The following is a 21,438-nucleotide window of genomic DNA, read 5'->3' as shown; positions in this document are numbered from 1 at the left end:
GTGACGTACGACGGGATCCTGACTCACTTCATCCGATCATGGATCAGGTTTTAACTTCTGAGGAGAAAATCCCAGTTCCACCAGAGCAGCAGGAGAAACAGAGGGACACAGAGTTGAAGTCTCAGAGCTCTGCAAAATAAAATCCTGTCATTAAACTAAAGTGTCTCTGTGGTTTAACAGAATTGAAATGATAATAATAAGAATAATAACATAATGAAACCAATAAAAAAAGTACTTGAATCCACTTGAATCCTCACTGCAGCAGACTCTGACAGTCAGTGAGTATAATGGAGTTTTGTGTCCCTGATATATTTGAGCTGTGGGGGCTGTGAACCCTCCTCTGTAGCTGGAATCCACCTGCATGAGGGCTGCCTGTCTCCAGTCCTGCTCAGCTCTGGTTACAGCAGCGTCCTCACTCACACTCCACTGAAGGAAACTACAGACCAAAGCATTTCTACAATATTCCTGTAATATTCATATTGAAGTGTTTGATGTTTCCTCTTTGCACTTTTATCTTTTGCTCTCAGTGTTTTAAACGTCTCATATTTTAACTTCTCCAGTGTTTTATCTGAAGTGTTGATATCCATGAGAAGATATATCTGTGGGTTTAAAATCAAAAACCATCTCAGTGTAGACAGAAAGTTTAGTAAAGTATCTCGATATTCAATCTGCCATCGTTAAACAGCACGTGAGCCATGTGACAACAGGAAGTGTGACTCAGTAACTAACAGATAATCTTCTGTTATTTTTGACCAAGTTGAATAATTCTCTTCTCATTTACAGAGCTTAAAGAAAACGCAAAGAATCACAGACCTGACAGCCAACAGAAAGGAGGTCAAAGGTCAGTCAGCGTGCTTCATTCATCACTTCAACCCAGTTTCAGCCTCTGACAGCTCAGCGCTGTCAGAGTTGAGAGGAGGTGAGTGTTTGTGACTCACTGGAACAAACTGTTGGATGATACGAACGTATGACCGAAGACTGTCGAACTTCCCGAGGTCAGATGTCCAAAATTAAAATCAGCTGCACCATCAGAGACGCTTCTGCGGTTTATGGTCCTCAGTTCGTCCACTGAGGGAAATCTTATTCAGTTATTATTATTATTATTATTATTATTATTATTATTATTTGTTAAACTTGTCCGCAGGTTGAGTTGATGAATTTCTGTGTAGTTAATTTTTTTCACACTCCAGCTCTATGATCAACTAAACTAAAACCAGTTTGTCCTAAAAGTAGAAAATATTAATAATGGTTAAAAAGCATATTTAATATTTTATATCTAGATTAATTGAGTCTATGAGTCTATAGTCAACCTCATGCATAAGAGAATTAATCAACTGCCCCAAAAAGAATAAATTAAAACTAAAATTAAAACTACCTCTACTTTTTTTTTTTTTTTTGCAAGATGTAATTTTTTGTAAATTTTTATTTAATTGTGGTTTTCTTTTAGTATTCTTTCCTTTTTTCTTTGTACAATAGATAATGTGTAAATTTAGGATGTTTTTCAGTATAAATTTGCAGGAGGACGTCAGATGAATAAATGCTAACTTTTAATTATAATGTAGATATTTATTTACATTTATAAAATGAATATACTGCTCAATGCAAACTCTGTAAACTTTAAGTAACAGGAGTCTGTGGCCCCACCTCCCTCCAACATTTGCCATGTTTTACATTAACCTGCTTAAAGCACAGTTTTAAATTGCAAACTAAAAACAAGTAATGAAAACACATGAATTTCGAAAAATCCTCACACAAGGTGGTTTTTCACTGTTCGACAAAGCAGCGTTACACAAAGGTGAATAACATGATCTGGTTTAGTCACTTATCAGATGCTGAAAATCTGTCGCCATGTTTAATTGGAACAATATGGCGAGAGGAGAAAACTCGCCAACATGGAGAGACTGTTGTTCCAGTTAAACATGAAGGGGATCAGTCACTAACTTAATGAGTTATTTCCCAGAGGAAGATGAGATGATCGATGCCACTCTCATGTCTGTGCAGTAAATACGACGCTGCCACTGGCAAACCCCTTAGCTTAGCTTAGCTTAGCTTAGCATAAAGACTGGAAACAGCTAGCCTGTGGTTTTAAAGGGGAGCTGCCTGGGAGCAGTGAACAAGTTATAGCAGATTAATTCTAGTGTATTGCTGCCATGATGATAAAACTCTGCTCTCAGTTTCTTGCTATAATGAGAAACTTTTCTTGATATAGTTATTTATTATTTTAGTTTTTTTGGATATTAGTGTGACATATTTTCTCATCATGAGACACAAAAGTTTCCTTTTTTTTCAGGAAACTTTTAACAAACCGTTAAAAAAAAACAAAATAAATATGGAATTTTCTTGTCATGTTATCAGACAAGTTTATCATTTTAAAATGAGAAAAGATTGTATTAATGAAAAAAAATGTTTGTGATGTAACAAAAAAAAAAGATGTAATAATAACGTGGCAAAATCGTGTTATAACATGAAAGATTTCTTGTTCTAAAGAGCTTCTTATTTACCAGTGTCAGTCTCCACAGGTTCACCTGCTGCAGTTTAATGTCACACCTGTGTCCTCAGGTCACCTGTGTGTTACTGGCTGATAACAGAGCAGCAGCTACAGGAGGTTCAGTGACGCCCAGGAAACACCAGGTAAAACCAAATATGCACAGTCGTGTTTTTCTACAGTCTGTGACTCAGAGACGCTGGTTCTGTTGAATGAAGTGATGAGGAGGTCAGCGTTGTGTAGTCCACGTGTGTGTGTGTGTGTGTGTGTGTGTGTGTGTGTGTGTGTGTGTGTGTGTGTGTGTGTGTGTGTGTGTGTGTGTGTGTGTGTGTGTGTGTGTGTGTGCGTGCTGCTGACAGAGTGTAAAATCACATTCCTGCAGGGGACAGGGACCAAATGCTCAATCACCATAACTTATCAACCCTGCAGGGTGGCAGCATTGTGTGCCCCCCCCCCCCCCCACACACTCCCAATCCCCACCAACAAAAACCACTGCTGATTCACATGTTGTAGTCTCACTTCCATGACCCCTCCCTCCTCTCTGGGTTCAGGACCAGGACATCCTCAGTTTTCAGGGGGAGTGAAGCGTATTCGAGCACATTACTCTGGTTGGTTTCAACTCATTTTAATCCCTCTATTCATTTTGACTGTAATTATAAATATTACAATATATTTCCTATAGTCGTGCCGAGGAAATCAACAGAAAATTAACTGACAACAATCAGTTAACACTTAATTTCATTTATCAAGAAAGAAATAACAAACATTAATTTGTTCTAATTATTTATACATGAGAAGGTTTTATATTGTAAACTGAATAACTTATTTTGGTGTTTGTTGGACAAAACAAAACATTTGAAAATGTTACTCTTGGCTCCTAATTAATCATGAATCATGAATGATAATAATCATCAGCAGCAGCCTGTCATGAATATTTGTGGAAGTTATTTGCTGAACAGCTGTTAATTCCAGTCGGTGTAATGTGTGGCTGAAGTGACTGCAGCTGAATGTCGGTATGTTTGGTCATGTTCTGGCTGCAGTCGACCACTTGTGGCCCGGCTCTGGTCTTCATGTGGCCCTGATGTTTTTGGAGCGTGAACCTGCTCCTCTCCAGTCAGTTTTACTGGTTTGGGACCAGACTTTGTGGATGTGACATCACAGGCTCAGACACAAAATTACATCACTACATACCCTCCCCCTCCTCTTAGCCCCGCCCCTCTGGGCCGTCCCAGCTGCCAAAACAAGTGAGCCGACTGAAGCGCTGCGCTGACCTAAATTCTCCCAGAGAGACTCCTCTTAAAGCTGCAGAGACACAGACAGACAGAGACGGTCAGGGACAGGCTGAGACAGATAAAGACAGACAGACAGAGGTAAGCAGGACCAGAGAGAGCCGAGGTAGAGATGTAGACAGAAAGGGACAGACACAAAGACCAAAACACAGAGATGGACAGAAACAGAGAGAAACTGAGAATCTGAGATTTAGGCCCAGAGACGGATATAAAGACAAAGACAGACGAAGACAAAGGCTAAGACACAGATGGAGTTTGAGACAGATACAAAGACAAAAGACAAGCAGAGACAGAGAGTGGCAGCAACAAGGACGAACAGCAACAGACAAAAACAAGAGAACATGCAGGGACAAGGTAAAACAGCAAGACAGGGACAGAGACAGACAGAAAGAGACAGGAGGACATAAGCAGTGAAGACAGAGAACAGCGGACAGTAACTGACAGATAGAGAAGGACAGAGACACAGAAACATCAGCAGACAAAAAACAAAGACACAGGTGGAGAAGGACAGAGACAGAAATAGAGACTCAGACAGAAATGAACAGCAACAGAAGGACAGGAAGACAGAGACGGACTCAAGACAGAGACAGAGAGAGACAAACTGATTTCACTCTGTTCTCCTGCAGTTTCTATGAGTCACCACAAAAACCTGTTTTGATAAAAAGCATCAAACAGTCGACAAAACTGAAACAACTTGTTGTGTTTCATGTTGTTGACTGTTTGATAAATTATTGATCTGTGATTACAGCCTGTTTATTGGTGGATTTATTGATTCTGCTCTCATGATCTTTCCTCTCTCCATCATGGAGATGTGTTAAAGCTAAAAGTCAAAATGTGACGTTGAGTTTTAATGAAGGGAGAATCGAACAGTTTTCAATGCACTAGATAAACTGAAGGAATAAACTGCAGGTCGAAAAGACCTTTGAGAACCACGGCATCATCTCCATAACATTAGGATTATTATTCTGCAGGTATATTATAGGAATAATAAAACTATATTATCAGGGTAAAGGCACAGTTTAGGTGAAATTCATCTGAGTGGCACTGAGCCGATAACATGAATATTTATGATCGAGACATTTTTATTAATAAGAATCTTCAAGAACTTGGAAAAATGATTTTTAACAGGATTATTACTTTAGGGATTCTTTAGAGAAACTGGCTCAGTGCTGTTAAACAGGGATTTTCTCTGTGTTATAAATGAAGGAGCATTCTGTGTTCACAGTTACAGGTCAGTCTAAAGGCCAATGAGACACCAACACTATAAATAATATGAACACATAATTAAAACACTGAGTTTGCTTCAGTGAAGTGTAACTGTCCCTGAAACTGATGTTATGTTTTGATTTTCTCAGATTTAGCCCATTTTTCTTTTTAGGTCAGTGCAGCTGACACACATACACACACACACATTATTCTCATGACATTACACACTGCTGAGTCCAAGCAGCGAAGCTCAAACTGTGTGTAAACTCCAGCCTCACTGAATGAATTTAGGACTTTGCTGAAGTCAGACAGCACAGAGACATAACATCCAAAAACCTGCTGAAATGAGCCTCAACTCATGAAATAATAAAGACTGACAACTTTAAAAAGTAAAATATGGAGATTCAGAGTCAAACTACTGCATGAGGAGACCTGGAGGTAATTTTAAAAATCACTTCTAATGCTCTTAGCGCAACACTTCACACTGAAGTTTACAATAAAACCTTAATATAAACTGAAGAATATAGATTATTAATAAAACACTACAAAAGTTCTTCTGTGCATTAACTTCACAGGTCAGACTTAAACACTGTGTAAAAGCAAAGGTCATGGACCAACCATGAAATTAAAGAGATCGACAGTCAGTCACACGAGAAAGTAAAAAAAGACACACATACACCTTCTAATCAAAACTCATAATCAGAAAAAATATGAATAAATCAGTGATAATAATGCAAGTAAACCAGTTTTCTAAAACCCAAACTTAATACGGAAAATATGAAGCACTCCTGAAATTCTGAGGACGAAAAATGATTCATAAAACACTTTAAGTTAGGCCGATACTCAGGCCTAAATATATATGAAAAGAAGTAATTTATAAGACCAATAAGTTGTGATACAACTAAAAACTAATTAGGGATTTTTTGTTGTTGTATTTGTTAATAAATCACACTAAAAACTAAATTTACAAAAGTTTTATCAGCCACCAATAACACTGATTAAAAATCAATAAACAAATCACTTTCAAATTTAAAACAACCCTTAAACATCGCAAGTCGCACAGCAAGTAAATTAAATTAAAATAATAAGATCAAATAAATAGTTTCTTCTTACTTCTACAAAAATTTACTCAGTTACGCAACAAAAAATTCAAATATGCATCTTAAAAAAATACCAAAACAGCCACATTTGTATCTCCAAATTACATCACTTCAGTGAAAATAAAATGTCTGTTGCTTCCTCAATGTCTGAAATTATGAACAGTGAAACAGTGAGATTTTAAAAGATCAATTCCTGTGATCAGGCCTTTACATTTCTGTTCATGTCTCGAGTGTGATGTTTCAGATCAGTCAGTCAGAAACTCTGCTTCAGGTTATTTCATCCTTTTTAATCAAGTTTAGTCTCTTTGAGAAAAAAGAAACAGACAGCAACAAAACAGACAGTACAGATTTCATACAAGTGAACGCTAATGACAAAAGTGCAAAAAAATAAAAATAAAAAACAAAAGAAAAGAAAAGAAAAACCCCTCAATTTTTTTTTTTTTACAAAACTAAAAGTGACATGGACAAAGACTTAGAAAAAAAACCTCTGAGTCTGGATCAGTCCACTTCCTGCTGGGAACCAACCCTGTTTCTGTTCTGCTGCTTGGGAAAATCTTACAATGAACAATTTAATATCTGAACATAATGAGGCTCAGTCAGACCTGCTGGACTGTGTCTGTGCTTTTATTTTGCCAAAAATATCCTCATTTTTCTTTTTATTTACCTGCGTGTGTGTGTGTGTGTGTGTGTGTGTGTGTGTGTGTGTGTGTGTGTGTGTGTGTGTGTGTGTGTGTGTGGGGACAAGGTCAGCCTCTTCTTGGGGCTTGAGGAGGCTTTTATTTTGGTCAGAGGTTATGTAAGTATTTGCTGTCTCGCACTGTAAAAAATATCATTTTTAAAAAAGCTGGGAGACGTTTATGTTTGCATGATCAGCAGTTTGAAATATCAACAGAAAAAGTAGGAGGTTCATTTAAAAAAACTCAGAGACCCAACTTTAAATAATTTTAAATGAAATTCAACCTGCAGCTCATTGACATGCAGCTCGTGATATTTATTATGCAGTAAAAGGTCCAAACCAGGTGATAATTTGAGTAATGATCAGTATATTTAACAGTGTCTTTTAATACTAATGTCAGCAGTGAAGGGAAGATTTTAGGCTTTAATTGATTTATTTTAAAAAGGCGTATTTCTTTTGGACTGTGATAATTTACATCTTTCTGTTCCTTAAATCTTATAATTTTATATTTTGCGCGGCTGCTTGAACACAGGCTACATATCAGCATAAATGGATATTTCTTTTAAATATCATTGACATTTTCTGCTGCCTCCTGTTTCTCCACTGCAGCTTCTGTTTGCTTCATTTTTTTTGCAAAGGCAACATTTTTCTGATGGGGATTGTGTTGCAGAGCTCAGACAGCACTGACCTGAGATCTGAGGACGGACCGATCAATACCACACTGATCGATACTTTGATAGTCAAATGCTAAAAAAAATTAGCGATAACATTTTTTTTTCTAATGCAGGCACAAGGCTGTCGCTAATGTAAAATGTCAAATTTGTACACCTTCAATTTGTTTGTTTTTTTATTTCTATTCGTTGTAAACAGTCAAGACACAGCGATCGAAGTCGATTTGCTAAATTACTTGAGGTCAAGTTAAAAATTATATAAGTGTAAAAGTTTATCTGATTTTTCTTTCTGTATTTTATGTGATTGTTGTTGTACTTATGTTTTTATAGCAACGAAACCACAGCCACAAAATATAGAGACTTGTTTATGTTGTAATAAGTTATGCAATTAAATACTGACTTCCCTGCACCAAATAATCATTTCAACTGAATTATTTATCGAAGAAAAAAAGGATTTATACAACCAGTTCTAATTTGAAATGAGCCTGGCTCTGGTGAAAAGATGTCTCTGTGTTTTGAGTTAAATTTTGTGATTCCATCGTAAATTAAATGCATAATATGAAATTTTAATTAAAAAGACAAGATGAAGTTCTGGGCTATTAGTAACAAAAGCAGGCACTTTATGAAACCTGCCGCATGTTGAAATAAAGTTACAGAAATTAATTTAAAATTATGTTTTCATGAAATAAAAATGTGCCATAAAAAGAAAAAACACACCTAGTTGTCTTTTCACTAAAACCTCTGTATCATCACATCAGACAATAACACTGGAAATGTTGGCCCATCCGCCTGTCAGAGGTCAGCTGATGCACATTTTAAACTTGCTGTGCAGTTTACTCCCCCCAAGAAAACATAAAAACACAAGTTGCACATATATCATTGCAGTTGGCTGAAAACCTTGTATCTCCAATGTTTTTGATTGTTGATCATTTTTCAGCTCCTGGAGCATGAAAGGCTCCAGAGAACATCCACGAACTGCTCTGTGATCCAGCTTAACGTTACTTAACCTGAAAATGTCTCTGTGCAAACTGAACCATGTGTGGAGGTTAAAGATTATTTTGTGAAACCAATTTTTTCTAATGTCAACAACGAACCTTCACACTCAGTAAGATGAAGTTGTTTTTATTAGTTTTCAAGAAAAAGTTGGGATTTTGGAGATACAAGTTTTTCATCTGACAACAGCTGTGTGTGTGTGTGTGTGTGTGTGTGTGTGTGTGTGTGTGTGTGTGTGTGTGTGTTTATATTTGTGTGTGTGTGTGTGTGTGTGTGTGAAGCCTGATTATTTTTGGGGCCGCTCTTTGTTTTCTTTAACAAAGCTCCGCAGGCCTCCAACCCTCCAGCCTCCGCCGGCCGCCTCAAAACTTTCACCGGGAAACTGCAGCAGACCCGCGGGTTGTGAAATGGGAAGACTGCGGCAAAAAGTGACGTTTGTGTTTTGTTAGAATTATAGGTTGTTTGTACGGCGGCCCTCAGCGCACATGCGCAGGAGGTTTTACGCTCATGCAGGCCTGGACACACACACACACACACACACACACACACACACACACACACACACACACACACACACACACACACACACGATTAAACCAAAATCAACTGAAGTGAAAATGACAATCTGGGCTCTGATAATGAACAGAAAACACAAAAACACGTTGTTTTGCATAATTTTATATGAAGAGTTCTATTCCAAAAACATTTATATCCACTCATTTATTTATTTGTTATTTAAATGGGCAATTTAAGTTAAAAAAAAAAAAAGGTTTTAGCAGTGAAAAGCAGCAGCTCGGTTTCATTAGCTTAGCTAACCTACAGCTCTGCCGTTTTAGAAAGAAAAGGTTAGATTTATATTTGGATATCTTAATGTTGGAAGGAAACTCTTCACAGAGCAGTTTAATTATTCATATTATTATTATTATTATTATTATTAGTATTAGTATTAGGCCTGTCCGGGGTCGAACCTGAGTAGAGATATGATTTGTAGGCTTATTTTTCCTCTCAAAACCCCTGATTGTTTCTGCTGATTTTAAGGCTTCATTTATTCATTGTTTACTTCTTCAAAAGTTTTTCCTCCCAAAAAAGAGAAAAGAAAAAGTTTTGATTGTCTTTTTTTCTCCTTGATTGTCTCAAAATTCATAAATAATAATTAACCCTGTAAGTCCAACCCCACCCCCCCACCCCCCACCCCCGTTTCCTCAATACTGATGAGTATACACTGACAAATAGAATTTAAATACATTGTACAATAAATACAAAACATAAATAAAAGACTCAAAGAAAGTACTGAAAATCTTTGTACAAGATATAAATAGCTTGAAATATTCTTATAGCGTCACCTTTGGCAAGTCTAGTTTACAGTTGTACAACCAGCGGGTAAGTTTGTCCCTTTTTCAACAACGCGAGCAGAGATGAGCCCGTTGCACTTCGGGGCAGAATATGGCCAAAAAGTTTCACTTCATATCTGTTTTTTGCGGTCGGTGTTTGATATTTACCACTTTTTTGCCCTTAACATGACGTCTCCTGTGCGTCCTCGTCCCGGTGCCACCGACGCGGGTGAGGAGAGGTGGCGGTGCTGGGGGAGGGAGGGGGGAGTTCAGTTTAGGAAAGCGTTTGGGGTCACCCTTTTTTGATGGGAGAGCATCCCGGGAAACCCCGCGGACACGCCCGGGGAGAAGGCCGGTAGGGAGCTGTTTCTGAGGGAGTCCGATAGCAAGGACTGCGGGGAGCTGCTGGTCGCCAGGCCGCCGAACCCCGGTGCGCCCTGCTGGAGATGCGGCGGAGGATGCGGTGGAGGCGGCGGCCCTCCTCCCGGCGGCCCCGGCGCCGCTGCAGCAGCGTGTTGGGTCCCTGAGACAAAATACCCGGCAGTCTGTCCGGAGAGCAGTCCGACCGGCGATGTGCTCATCCCGTAACTGTTCGTCAAGCCCAGCGCCCCGGCGGCCGACCCGCCGAGGATGGACCGCCCCAGGTCCCCGTTGCTCAGCTGCTCCACCGCGGGCAGCAGCGACCCGTAGCCGGCCGCCTGGTTCAAAAACCCGGGTGAGGATCCGTTGTAGTGCGGGTGGTGGTGGTGGTGATGGTGCAGGGAGAGAAACGGAGAAATCTGCCAGTACAGCGGGTTGTTCGCCCGCTCGTTAATCCCCAAGCCGAGAGGAGCGAAGCGCAGCCCGCGCTTCATCGCCAGCTTGCCCCGGGAGGTGGCGGAGCGCCGGCGGAGCTTCCCGGTAGTCCCCCCGATGAAAACGTCATCGCTGCTCGGGTCCAGCATCCAGTAGTTGCCCTTGCCCGGGTCGTCGTAGTGCCTGGGCACCTTCACGAAGCACTTATTGAGGCTGAGGTTGTGCCGGATGGAGTTCTGCCAGCCCTGCTTGTGCTCCCGGTAGTACGGGAAGTTCTTCATGATGAACTCGTAGATGCCGTTCAGCGTGAGCCGCTTCTCGGGGCTCTGCCGGATGGCCATCATGATCAGGGCGTTGTAGCTGAACGGAGGCTTGTCGTATTTCCCGTTTTTCCCGCTGTTGTTGCCGTTAGTGCTCTGCTCCTGTGTCGCCTTGGCGCCGTCCCCTCCTCCGCCTCCTCCTCCGTCCTCCTCCTCTTCCCCCTGCTCCTCCTTGCCCGGTTTCTCCGGGTCCAGAGCCGCGGCCGTGGAGCCCACCTCCGGAGGGTCCAGAGATTTCTCACAGTCGGAGCCCGGTGAGGGAGAGAGGGTCCCGGGGATACCGGCGACCGCGGCGGCGGCGGCGGCGGCGGCGGCCACGGAGTCCGGTCTGTCGCACTTGGAGGGCAGCAGGAGGCTCTTGATGCTGAAGGAGGAGGACCGGTGGACGGTCGGCGGGTCCTTCACATCCTCCATGCCCGGTGGCGGCTCTCCCAAAAACCAGGAATAAATAATAAGAAAAAAAAATAACCAACAACTCCAAGCTCGTCCACCTCCCTTATCCGGGCTGGAAACGAAAGAGACGGAGAGAGAGGAGGGTCAGGATGAGAGATGCATGGATGGAGGAGTGGAGAGAGAGAAAAGAGACAGAGAGAGAGAGAGACAGAGAGAGGGAGAGAGACAGAGATATAGACACACAGAGAGAGAGAGAGGAGGGTCAGGATGAGAGATGCATGGATGGAGGAGTGGAGAGAGAGAAAAGAGACAGAGAGAGAGAGAGACAGAGAGAGGGAGAGAGAGACAGAGAGAGAGAGACAGAGAGAGAGAGAGAGAGAGATATAGACACACAGAGAGAGAGAGAGGAGGGTCAGGATGAGAGATGCATGGATGGAGGAGTGGAGAGAGAGAAAAGAGACAGAGAGAGGGAGAGAGAGACAGAGAGAGAGAGACAGAGAGAGAGAGAGAGAGAGAGAGATATAGACACACAGAGAGAGAGAGAGGAGGGTCAGGATGAGAGATGCATGGATGGAGGAGTGGAGAGAGAGAAAAGAGACAGAGAGAGAGAGAGCGTGGCTTGGATGTGGAGAAATTAGTAATTAAGGAGGTTCCGGAGGGAGGAGCTTCTCCAAGTTGGTGATTCTGTCAACAAATCCTCTTCTTCTCCAAACTGAGGCTGAAGACCTTTAATGTCCCAACTACACAAACCTGTCATTTTTATCTCTCTCTGTAATCTCTCTCTCTCTCTCTGTGTCTCTCTCTCTCTCTGTGTCTCTCTCTCTCTCTGTGTCTCTCTCTCTCTCTCTCCCTCTGTGTGTGTGTGTCTATATCTCTATCTCTCTCTGTGTCTCTCTCTCTCTCTCTGTGTCTCTCTCTCTCTCTCTGTGTCTCTCTCTCTCTCTCTCTCTCTCTCTCTCTCTGTGTCTCTCTCTCTCTCTGTGTCTCTCTCTCTCTCTGTGTCTCTCTCTCTCTCTGTGTCTCTCTCTCTCTCTCTCCCTCTGTGTGTGTGTGTCTATATCTCTATCTCTCTCTGTGTCTCTCTCTCTCTCTCTGTGTCTCTCTCTCTCTCTCTGTGTCTCTCTCTCTCTCCCTCTGTGTGTGTGTGTCTATATCTCTCTATCTCTCTCTCTCTCCCTCTCTCTCTCTCTCTGTGTGTGTGTCTATATCTCTATCTCTCTCTGTGTCTCTCTCTCCCTCTCTCTCTCTCTCTGTGTGTGTCTATATCTCTCTATCTCTCTCTGTGTCTCCCTCTCTCTCTCTCTCTCTCTGTGTGTGTGTGTGTCTATATCTCTCTATCTCTCTCTCTGTGTCTCTCTCTCTCTCTGTGTCTCTATCTCTCTCTCTCTCCCTCTGTGTGTGTGTGTCTATATCTCTCTTTCTCTCTCTCTCTCTCTCTCTCTCTCTGTCGGTATTTACGCGCGTGCACGTCTCCCTAAATTCGCTCGTGTAATTGTGCGTGTGCGTAGACGCGCACACGCACGGACCGCGGGCACGCTCCTCGTGTTTGTTTTCTCAACAATAAAAGTTTGAATTCATGTCGGCAAACACGGCGCGTGCACGCTCACTGTGCGCGCGCGCGCGTGTGTGTGTGTGAACGCGCCGGTATTGTCTACTAATGAACACACACACACACACACACACTCGGCAGGTCCTGTAGCTGGAGCCAGAGCTCCTCCTGTCGGCAGGAGTCGGAGCTGCAGCACAAAATAACCCTGTTTATTTTCTGACTGGTGTAAAGTAGCTGATAATAATACTACTACTGCTAATAATGATAATAATAATAATGATAATGATAATGATGATAATAATAATAATAGTGATAATAATGATAATAATAATCCTGCTAATAATAATAATAATAGTGATAATAATACTGATGATAATAATAATAATACTGATAATAATGATGATGATAATAATAATAATAATAATACAGATAATAATGATAATGATGATGATGATAATAATAATATAATAATAATACTGATAATAATGATAATAATTTAGTTCAGTCTCTTCATTCAGGCTCAGTGAGGAATGAAGGGGTTAATAAAGACACTGAGCTCCGTCCTCGGTTTTGTTTCTGGGACTTTGATGATTTACCTTCACACACAGTGGCTTCTACACTGTGTTTTAATGAGAAACACTATAATTAAAATAAAATGAGGAGAGTCGGTCATTAAGGATTGTCTGAAACAGGCTGAAGCTCATGGAGGAAGACAACTGACAGAAAGTGTCACTGAGCACGTCTCTGCTGACACTTCTCAGCAGGGTGGGGTTGTGCTCTGCCTCCAGCATTTTATCAACAGAAACATTTCCTCACATCAGCCCGACAGCTTCCTGTCTCTGACTTACAGAATAAAGTTCTGTGGTGGAACATGAAGATTCACATGAACCTGGTGTTGCTCCGCTGCTGCTCTCAGGTCAGTCTGCAGCTTCATATCACACAAACTCCTCAGGATTCAGGAAGCAGAGGTCAACCTTTCAAAATAAAGGGCTGCAGCAGACAGAGGCCACGCGGTAGAGCCTCGTGCGAGCCCGCGAGCCCTCATTATTACCACGTGCGTCCCTTTGTTCCCGGCTAGTTATGAATCAGGACAACATTATTATTATTAACAATAATAATTGTATTATCATTAGGCCTATCACTATTATCATTATTGTTATTATTGTTATTAGTATTATTATTGTTATTATTATTATTATTATTATTATTATTATTATTATTATTATTATTATTATTATTATTATTATTATTAGGCCTCTTTACTGCACTGCCCCGCAGGCACGTTCAGAGGCCCAGATTGACTGACAGTTGTTTTCATTATTTTACAGCCATAAAGTCTGAATATGAAGTGATGCCAGTCTGAGCCTGTGGATGAGAAACAGCTGCTGAGCCTCTGTTCGCGCCGCTTCTCCTCACATTTAATATTTGGATCCTTGAGTAGAAAATGTTTGAATATCGTCTAAAATACTTAATACGAATAAAAGTCATAAAGAATTTGAAATAAACAAAGTAAACAAGTGTTTTCAGTAAAATGCAACATGCTGCAGATGCAGTAACACTCCTGTCAGCTTCAGCTTTCATTTATTGATAATACATATATATTATTAGATATTATTACTTAATGTTGTAACGTGTGTGCAGCAGGTTTCAGTCACTTTCCTACAGATTAGTTCAGTTTTAAATCACTGATCTTTGTCAGATCTTCATGTTTTACAGGTCAAATACAACAAGTTCAGTGAAGCAGAAATGTGAAGCAGCATGAAATGAAAATACTCCAGTAAAGTACAAGTACCTCACAGTACATGAACAAGTACTTCAACCACTGGGTCCTAGATTTGATGTGTGGTAGTTAAACAGTGTTGGTGTTTTTGTGGCTTCATCCTCCGACATTTTCATCAGAGAATAAACCAGCGGACGATCAGGAGGCTGCGTCTGCAGCTCTCTGCTTCTGCTCAGCTGCTGGCCCTGGCCCTGGCCCTGGTCCCGGCCCTGGCCCTGGCCCTGGCCCTGGTCCTGGTCCTGGTCCTGGTCCTGGCTCCTTACAGCTCTGTTCATCCCAAACCAACATAATGATTTAATACTGGACTCAGAACAAGAAACAAAACGGAATCACACATACATCTACATTTAAAAATACAATTTAAACTGTTGATTATCGCAGTTCTTAAGATTCTAAACAGACTAGTTCAAATCATTTCTGTTATCTATACATTAAGTTCCAGTTTCAAACTCTGATGCAGAATAAAAGACTCAGCTGTCGTCTCTTTAAACTGAGATTATAAATCAATAAAACCAGAACTTCTGGCAGTTCATCAGCTGATCAATGGGTAATTAGCAAATTACTATTCTGATAATAGATTAATAACTACTTATTTTGGAAAAGAATTTCTTCCTCCAGCTTCAAATGTCATCAAGTTCATTTACATGTTTTTAAGTTTAGTCACATTGTGACTGAAACATATTAAATAAGATGAGATAAAAAAGCCTTTATTAGTCCCACAGTGGGGAAGTTCACAGTGTTACAGCAGCAAAGTGGCAGCGCAGAGAAAAGAAAGCTGCAAAGAAACTGCAATAACAGATATAAGAAAGATAAATAATAAGAATATAACAATATACAAATTCTATATAGTGTACAAAAATTACATATTCACAAGAATAACGTACATGTGAAGGTTATTTCTACAGAGGCTGCGTTCACTGACACACTGAGCTCAGCGATCACTGTTTGTTTACACTCACTGCAGATTGTGTATGACAACAGAGCTGAAATCCAGATTACACACACACACACACACAGGTCTTCCTCCTCCAATCGGCCATATTAAATCTCTGCTGTTTTTGTGCCAGATGGTGTTTCTGTCTAACTGGATCTGAACCTCCAACAATGGCTCTGTGAGCATAAAGACACACACACACACACACACCATGATTTCTACAGGTGAGTCGTTTCTCATGGTCACAAGTGAACAAACAGAGTTGATTAATGATGAACGATGAACCTCAGAGTCCCTGTCGTTCTGTTCCCTCTGCTCTGGTGATTAAGACTTAAACACTCATCACTGTGAGTTTGCAACGTCAGGGGAAACTCCACCTTCACTTCCTGCTGGTCCCATGCAGGGTGGTGGGGGTGGGACCCTGAGGTGGTGGCCCTCCTGGTGGTTCCTTCAGTTCCACCCTGCTGAGCTCTTCTCCTCTGCTGCAGCTCGGTCCACGGTGTCAGTTTTTCCGCTGCTCGCCACCAGCTGCACAGATTACAGCACTGTTGCCAAAACAGCACCAGTGTTTATGAGCAGCTCTTTAAGAGTTAGATTATCATGAGTCTGCTCTCACAAAACATGAACTTGGCTGACTCCTCATTCACTCGCCGGCTGTCCTGAAGGGGGGCAGAAGCCTGATGCCGCCTCCCTGCTCTCCTGCTGTTTCTACAGGACTTCTCCCTCTGGTGCAGCCCGACACAGAGCGGTCCAAACCTCAGGACCAACCTCTGTTTTCAAAGAGAAAGCGAATCACGTTGGAGGTCTGATCTATTATTGATTTTACCTGTGAAATCCAATTTGGGCGTCAAGGAGAGCAGACGCTGGAGGGAGGAGATTTAAAGTTCCAGCTGAGGCAGGGATTGGGACGTAAATCTTTAAAAACAGGTCACTAATATTTACTTTCCATTAGGAAACAGCCCCAGTAATTTACTAAAACAGCTGCTCACTGCAGTATCTAGCAAACCAGGAGGGAATAGCGCCTTTGCTGGGGACTATTTTCATCTGCGGATTAATACACATTCGGTGCTGTAGTGAGTGTTTGGGGGAGCAGGACTGTGTTTGTGGGACTGAGTGAAAATAAACTACAGAGCATCAGCAGGACTCACAGCCTCTGACAGAAATCCCTTCAGGATAACTCAGCCTTTTCCTCATTCAGTATTTGAGAACATATGAAGCCACTCACCTGCAGCTCCAACTGCACAGCTCCGGCACCAAGAGTCAACCCACTGTGACGACACCCAGTGGTTTGTGCTGTTTTGAAGCCTTGAGTTCGTGATTTGACCGTCGCCCAAATGCTACGTAAAAGTTAGCAGAAGTGTCTCCTGCATTTTCTGACTAACGTCTGTAAAACTGACACAGGAACAGTCACCACACGTGTCATTATCACAGCAGGAAATCAACCTATATTCATTGAACACTATTAAATGACAATTACATGTTTTTATTTGATTCACAGTTATTGTTGGTCACCAGTCAAAATTATCATCTGTCTTTCCAAAGGCAAAGTAAAGCTTTCTGTATGTGTGTAATGTCTGTAAATCATTAATGTCCATATAAAATAATGATATCACTGCATAAAAATGTCACAACCACCCACGTATGTATATATCAAGGTCTACATGTGTAAGTGGAAGTAAATGGGAAAAGGAAGCATTAGCAGTGGCAGGATTACAGGATAAACTCCCACTGAGACCAGCTGGTCCTCATCCAGGAGGCTGCACACACATCGTGGCCTGAGGACTGTTTATATTGTTCATTTATTATTATTATTATTTATTGTTTTATATAGTGAGCTGCAGGACAGATAGTCTTGTTGAGCTGATTAGTGAGGACACTTCCTGGACTGTAATGGATTCTTGGTGAATCTGCACAAAGCTTCAAAATAATGCAAATAAACTTCATGCAACAAATTCTCAGTTACTTTGCGTACACTGAAAAAAAGGAGGAAATCTGTACGAAAACTTTTCATATCATTAAAAGATTCTTTACAAAAGTTTGCATGAATCGAATGTTCCTCCAAGATGTGGTGACTGCAGCACTTATCTGTTTCACCCTTCTCTTCTTCACTGATGGTAAAAATATGAGTGTTTGGAAAATACTAATTATACAGATGGACAGTGGAGGTGGATCTATAAATTACTTCGTTAACCACAGGAGTTTTCAAAGTTAGATAGTTTGCATCCCAACACAACCCAGCTTATCTCATTATGAGATAGTGGGAGCGACCTGAGAGCCGAAGGTCAGGACTCCAGACTCTCCACTGTCCTATAAATGAAGGCAAAATGCCCAAAACATAATAATTAAAAAAACTAAATAATTACAACATAGTGCAACATGAACCATTGGCAGATGTTAACAGAAACTATGATGTTGCCGTGGAGTCAGCAATATGAGCCCTTTATTTTCTTTACATGGCAACATTAAAAATAGCAGAATTAGCTGTTAGGAGCTCCTGTTTGCAGTGTAGCCATGAATGTACAGACAACTGTCACTGGATCATTGTGACACTGAAGAAAACTTAAAAACATGAGGATTCTGAATGAAGTTCTGCAGCTGTAAGGAGCATTTTTTTTCTTCTTATTTCTAAATAAATTTATGGATGTTTGTTCATGAAGGACATTGGAGATAATGACGTCCTCATGAAGTATAAGTCACACCAAGCCTAAAAATATGCGTATGGAGTCTTTGTGTTCAGATATGACTGAATTATGACTCTGAGATGAGTACGAATATTGACGCAAATTGCAACAGGTACAGGTACGATGGTTTGTTGTTTTTCTTCAGAGGCCACGTTATTTTGTGAACCAGGAAAACCACGTCAGGTAATTCATCGATAGCTGCAGACAGCTGTGATGAGATATGACAGACTGTCCGTTAGTATGAACGATCACCAACGCTGTTTTTCAAGCATGAGCTGCCTCTCCGACTCGACCGCCGTGTCTTCGACCTCCGCTGCGGGTCTTTGGTTGACCTCTGTCGGCACAGTCTTGAAGGTCGTCACCAGCTGGATTTCCAGGATCGCTGACGCTCTCGCTGGATGTTTGACAAAGACCTCTCAACCTGGTTTCTTCCATTCTCAGGTACCTACGCTGGTTTGTCTTCTGCCCTGATTCAAACAGACTGTGACAGATATGACAGCATCATCGGTGAACGGTTTCATATTCACGTGATCCAGCCCCAAAATGGTTTTAAGTTCAAGCCAAACTGTTTTAAGAGGAGGAGGAGGAGGAGGACGGAGTCACAGCGGAGATATGAGGACAGTGGACGGGAACTTACTTCCTGTCAAAGCAGGTTAAGAGCGAGGCAGCCGTACTGTACCGCAGTGACTCCCTCTAGAGAGTACAGTGCGGGGAGGAGATGGTCCTGGTCCTGCATGTTGGCGATATTATTACAAGCTGAGCCGTTACACCGAGAGACGCCAAACTAAATCAGGCTGAGTCGCCGGCGGCTTCGGGGTCATCTGGAGTTTACAGCTATTAATAGCACGAGTGTTGGAGTAGAAACCCCCACTGAACTCACACTCTGCTGCTCCCACACACACACACACAGCTACACACACGCTGAATATATTCATACGTGCAACCCCCCGCAAGGCTTTTCCCACACACACAAACAGCAAAATATCTGCACACTCTTCATTGAGAGAACGAGGAGGAGGAGGAGGAAGAGGAGGAGGAGGAAGACAGGCCTGGTCGGCACGGTGACATCCATGTTGCCACGAGGCAGAGACAACGAAACGTCCGTTACAAATCAAAACATTTGGTTGAATCATTCTGGGATGTTTTTCTGCCCCCCCACCCCCCTTTCCTCCTCCACTCCCTCTGGTGTATTTAGGATCCTCACACACTGACCTACATTGACAGTAATGCAACTGGGCTTCGTGAGACTGTGTGTGTGTGTGTTTATGCCTCTGCACACAGTCACACACTGTTTACATGTGTGTGTATGATCTGCAGTGTAAATGTCATAATGTCTGTCTGAACATGGATGTCAAATATGCAGCTGGACCCAGGACATGGTTAGCTTATCTTAGCTTAGCTTATCTTAGCTTAGCTCAGCATAAAGCCTGGAATCAGGGAAACCGAGCTCTGTATGAAGTTCAGTGCAGAACAGTCAGTGCAGTGACTGTAACTTCCTGAAGCCTGTCACAGACTAAATCCTGTGTTCAGAGGCCAAATCTGGCAACAGGTGAATCAACTACAGCACCTCTGAGGCCGAGACAAAAAGCCTCATGTGATCTGAGCGGCTGAAGTTTCTCCTTCACCTGGTGCAAGGGAAGTTCACAAAATAAAAATCAGTGAATCTTCTATCAATCCTTCACATATGCAGACGTCTCAACCTAAAATATCACAAACTACATCCCAGTCCCGGAACCATCCCAGCAGTAACGTCAGCGTGGCTGAGCCTGTTTCATCTCAGAGGTTCAGTGACACAGTTACAGAAATGGAACCATATTTGTTCTGATAGAAAAATAAACCTGCATCAGAAACCTCTGCAGACCTCAGATCAACAGACTCCTGACTCTGCACAAAATGGCAAGAATCTGTTTCTGAGCAATAACCAGTGATTCAGTGATTCATCGTCCAGCTGCAGATTATTGTTTTCCTACCAACCCCATGACACAGCTCACACAGCGCAATCCCAGCAGATGGTTTCAACACACACACTCTTAACTCTGTCAACTTCTGCACTTTGTTCAACTTCACAAAAAGAATAAAATATAAGAATATGAGAATAATAATAACCTGTTGCATGTATAAGAATCATTTATATGTCATATCTTCCTATAACTGTCTCTCACATCATCTTTATTAGATTGCACTCATTATTAATATGAAGCTGTTTTCTAAAAGAAATCCTCATATTCACTAATATTCAAAAACAAATAATTACACTTATTTGTTATTATTACGTCATTATGTTGCACAAGGAAGAAAAAAACACAAGAACTACACAACTACACACCGAGTCAGTCGGATCTGATGTGAACTCCTGTGATCTGAGAGTAAATCTACTCCTGCTCTGCTCCCTCCATCCGCCTCCTTATGCAATCTCCTCCTTTTGTGTGTTGCAGCCTGACGTGCACGTGCTCAGTGATTAGCAGGTGTTTGTGCTTCTGCTGACTCTGAACCAGCTCGAGGTGTCCCTCGTGGACCACCGTACAGCCCGTTATACACCCAAAGCAGATTAATGGGTCAGTTTAGTGAAGTTCATCCAGGGTTCAAGTGACGGTTCAGACAGAGTTCAGCCGAGCGGAGACAGATGGGAGGAGGGAGAGCAGAGCCGGTCTCTGGAAACACTGCAGACTGAAGAGAGAGGAACATAGAACCATCACAACAGAACAAACAGAACCATCACAACAGAACCATCACAACAGAACAGACACAGAACCATCACAACAGAACAGGCAGAACCATAAAAACATGACACTGCCAAAAAGTCTCAACATAAAAACGAATGAATCCAGAGAGAACCGGACGGGTTTGGTTTTAAAGACTCAGTTTGAAGTTTGTGACTCACAGTTTGCAGCAGATAAGCTCAGAAAATACGCTGATCAGCTTCTTCCTGCTCTTTTCCCTGAAGCTGAACGTTCAGAGATGTTTTCACACAGGTTTCAGTCAAAACTCTAATAACTGACATATTGACAGTTGCATTAATAATGTGGAAAGGTTTTTTATAAAATGCTAATGTTATCTGAGCCATTGCGTGTTGTTGACCTACAGCTGCTAATCAATACATTTCATTGAAGCAATCAGACCAACTCTGTGTCTGTATGAGTTTCTCTTCTTCTCTTAAAGGAACTGGAGAGAAAAAGAAAATCACTTTAAACTAAACGCTATCTAAAACACCGGTGCCTCCTCTGAAATATAGATT

The 21,438-nt window shown here is 41.7% G+C and overlaps 1 protein-coding gene across 2 annotated transcripts; it reads right to left on the bottom strand.

The window, feature by feature from the left end:
- Positions 1–6,346: 6,346 nt before the first annotated feature.
- Positions 6,347–11,510, bottom strand: foxg1b (forkhead box G1b). Of its 2 annotated transcripts, none has more exons than XM_071479823.1 (2): positions 8,980–11,510; positions 6,347–8,935 (listed from the first exon to the last, which is right to left on the bottom strand). In XM_071479823.1, exon 1 carries the CDS (start codon positions 11,278–11,280, stop codon positions 10,021–10,023), a length of 1,260 nt encoding a protein of 419 aa, XP_071335924.1. In that variant the 5' UTR covers positions 11,281–11,510; the 3' UTR covers positions 6,347–8,935; positions 8,980–10,020. The 2 variants fall into 2 exon arrangements, with proteins under 2 accessions (XP_071335924.1, XP_071335925.1); XM_071479824.1 differs by having other exon boundaries at positions 8,986–11,510.
- Positions 11,511–21,438: the final 9,928 nt, after the last annotated feature.

Source organism: Trachinotus anak, unplaced genomic scaffold (genome assembly GCF_046630095.1).
Source record: "Trachinotus anak isolate AG129_WGS33_773 ecotype Australia unplaced genomic scaffold, CSIRO_AGI_Tana_v1 ptg000007l, whole genome shotgun sequence".
Lineage (NCBI taxonomy): Eukaryota > Metazoa > Chordata > Actinopteri > Carangiformes > Carangidae > Trachinotus > Trachinotus anak.
This window is presented reverse-complemented; position numbering and strand designations above follow the sequence as displayed.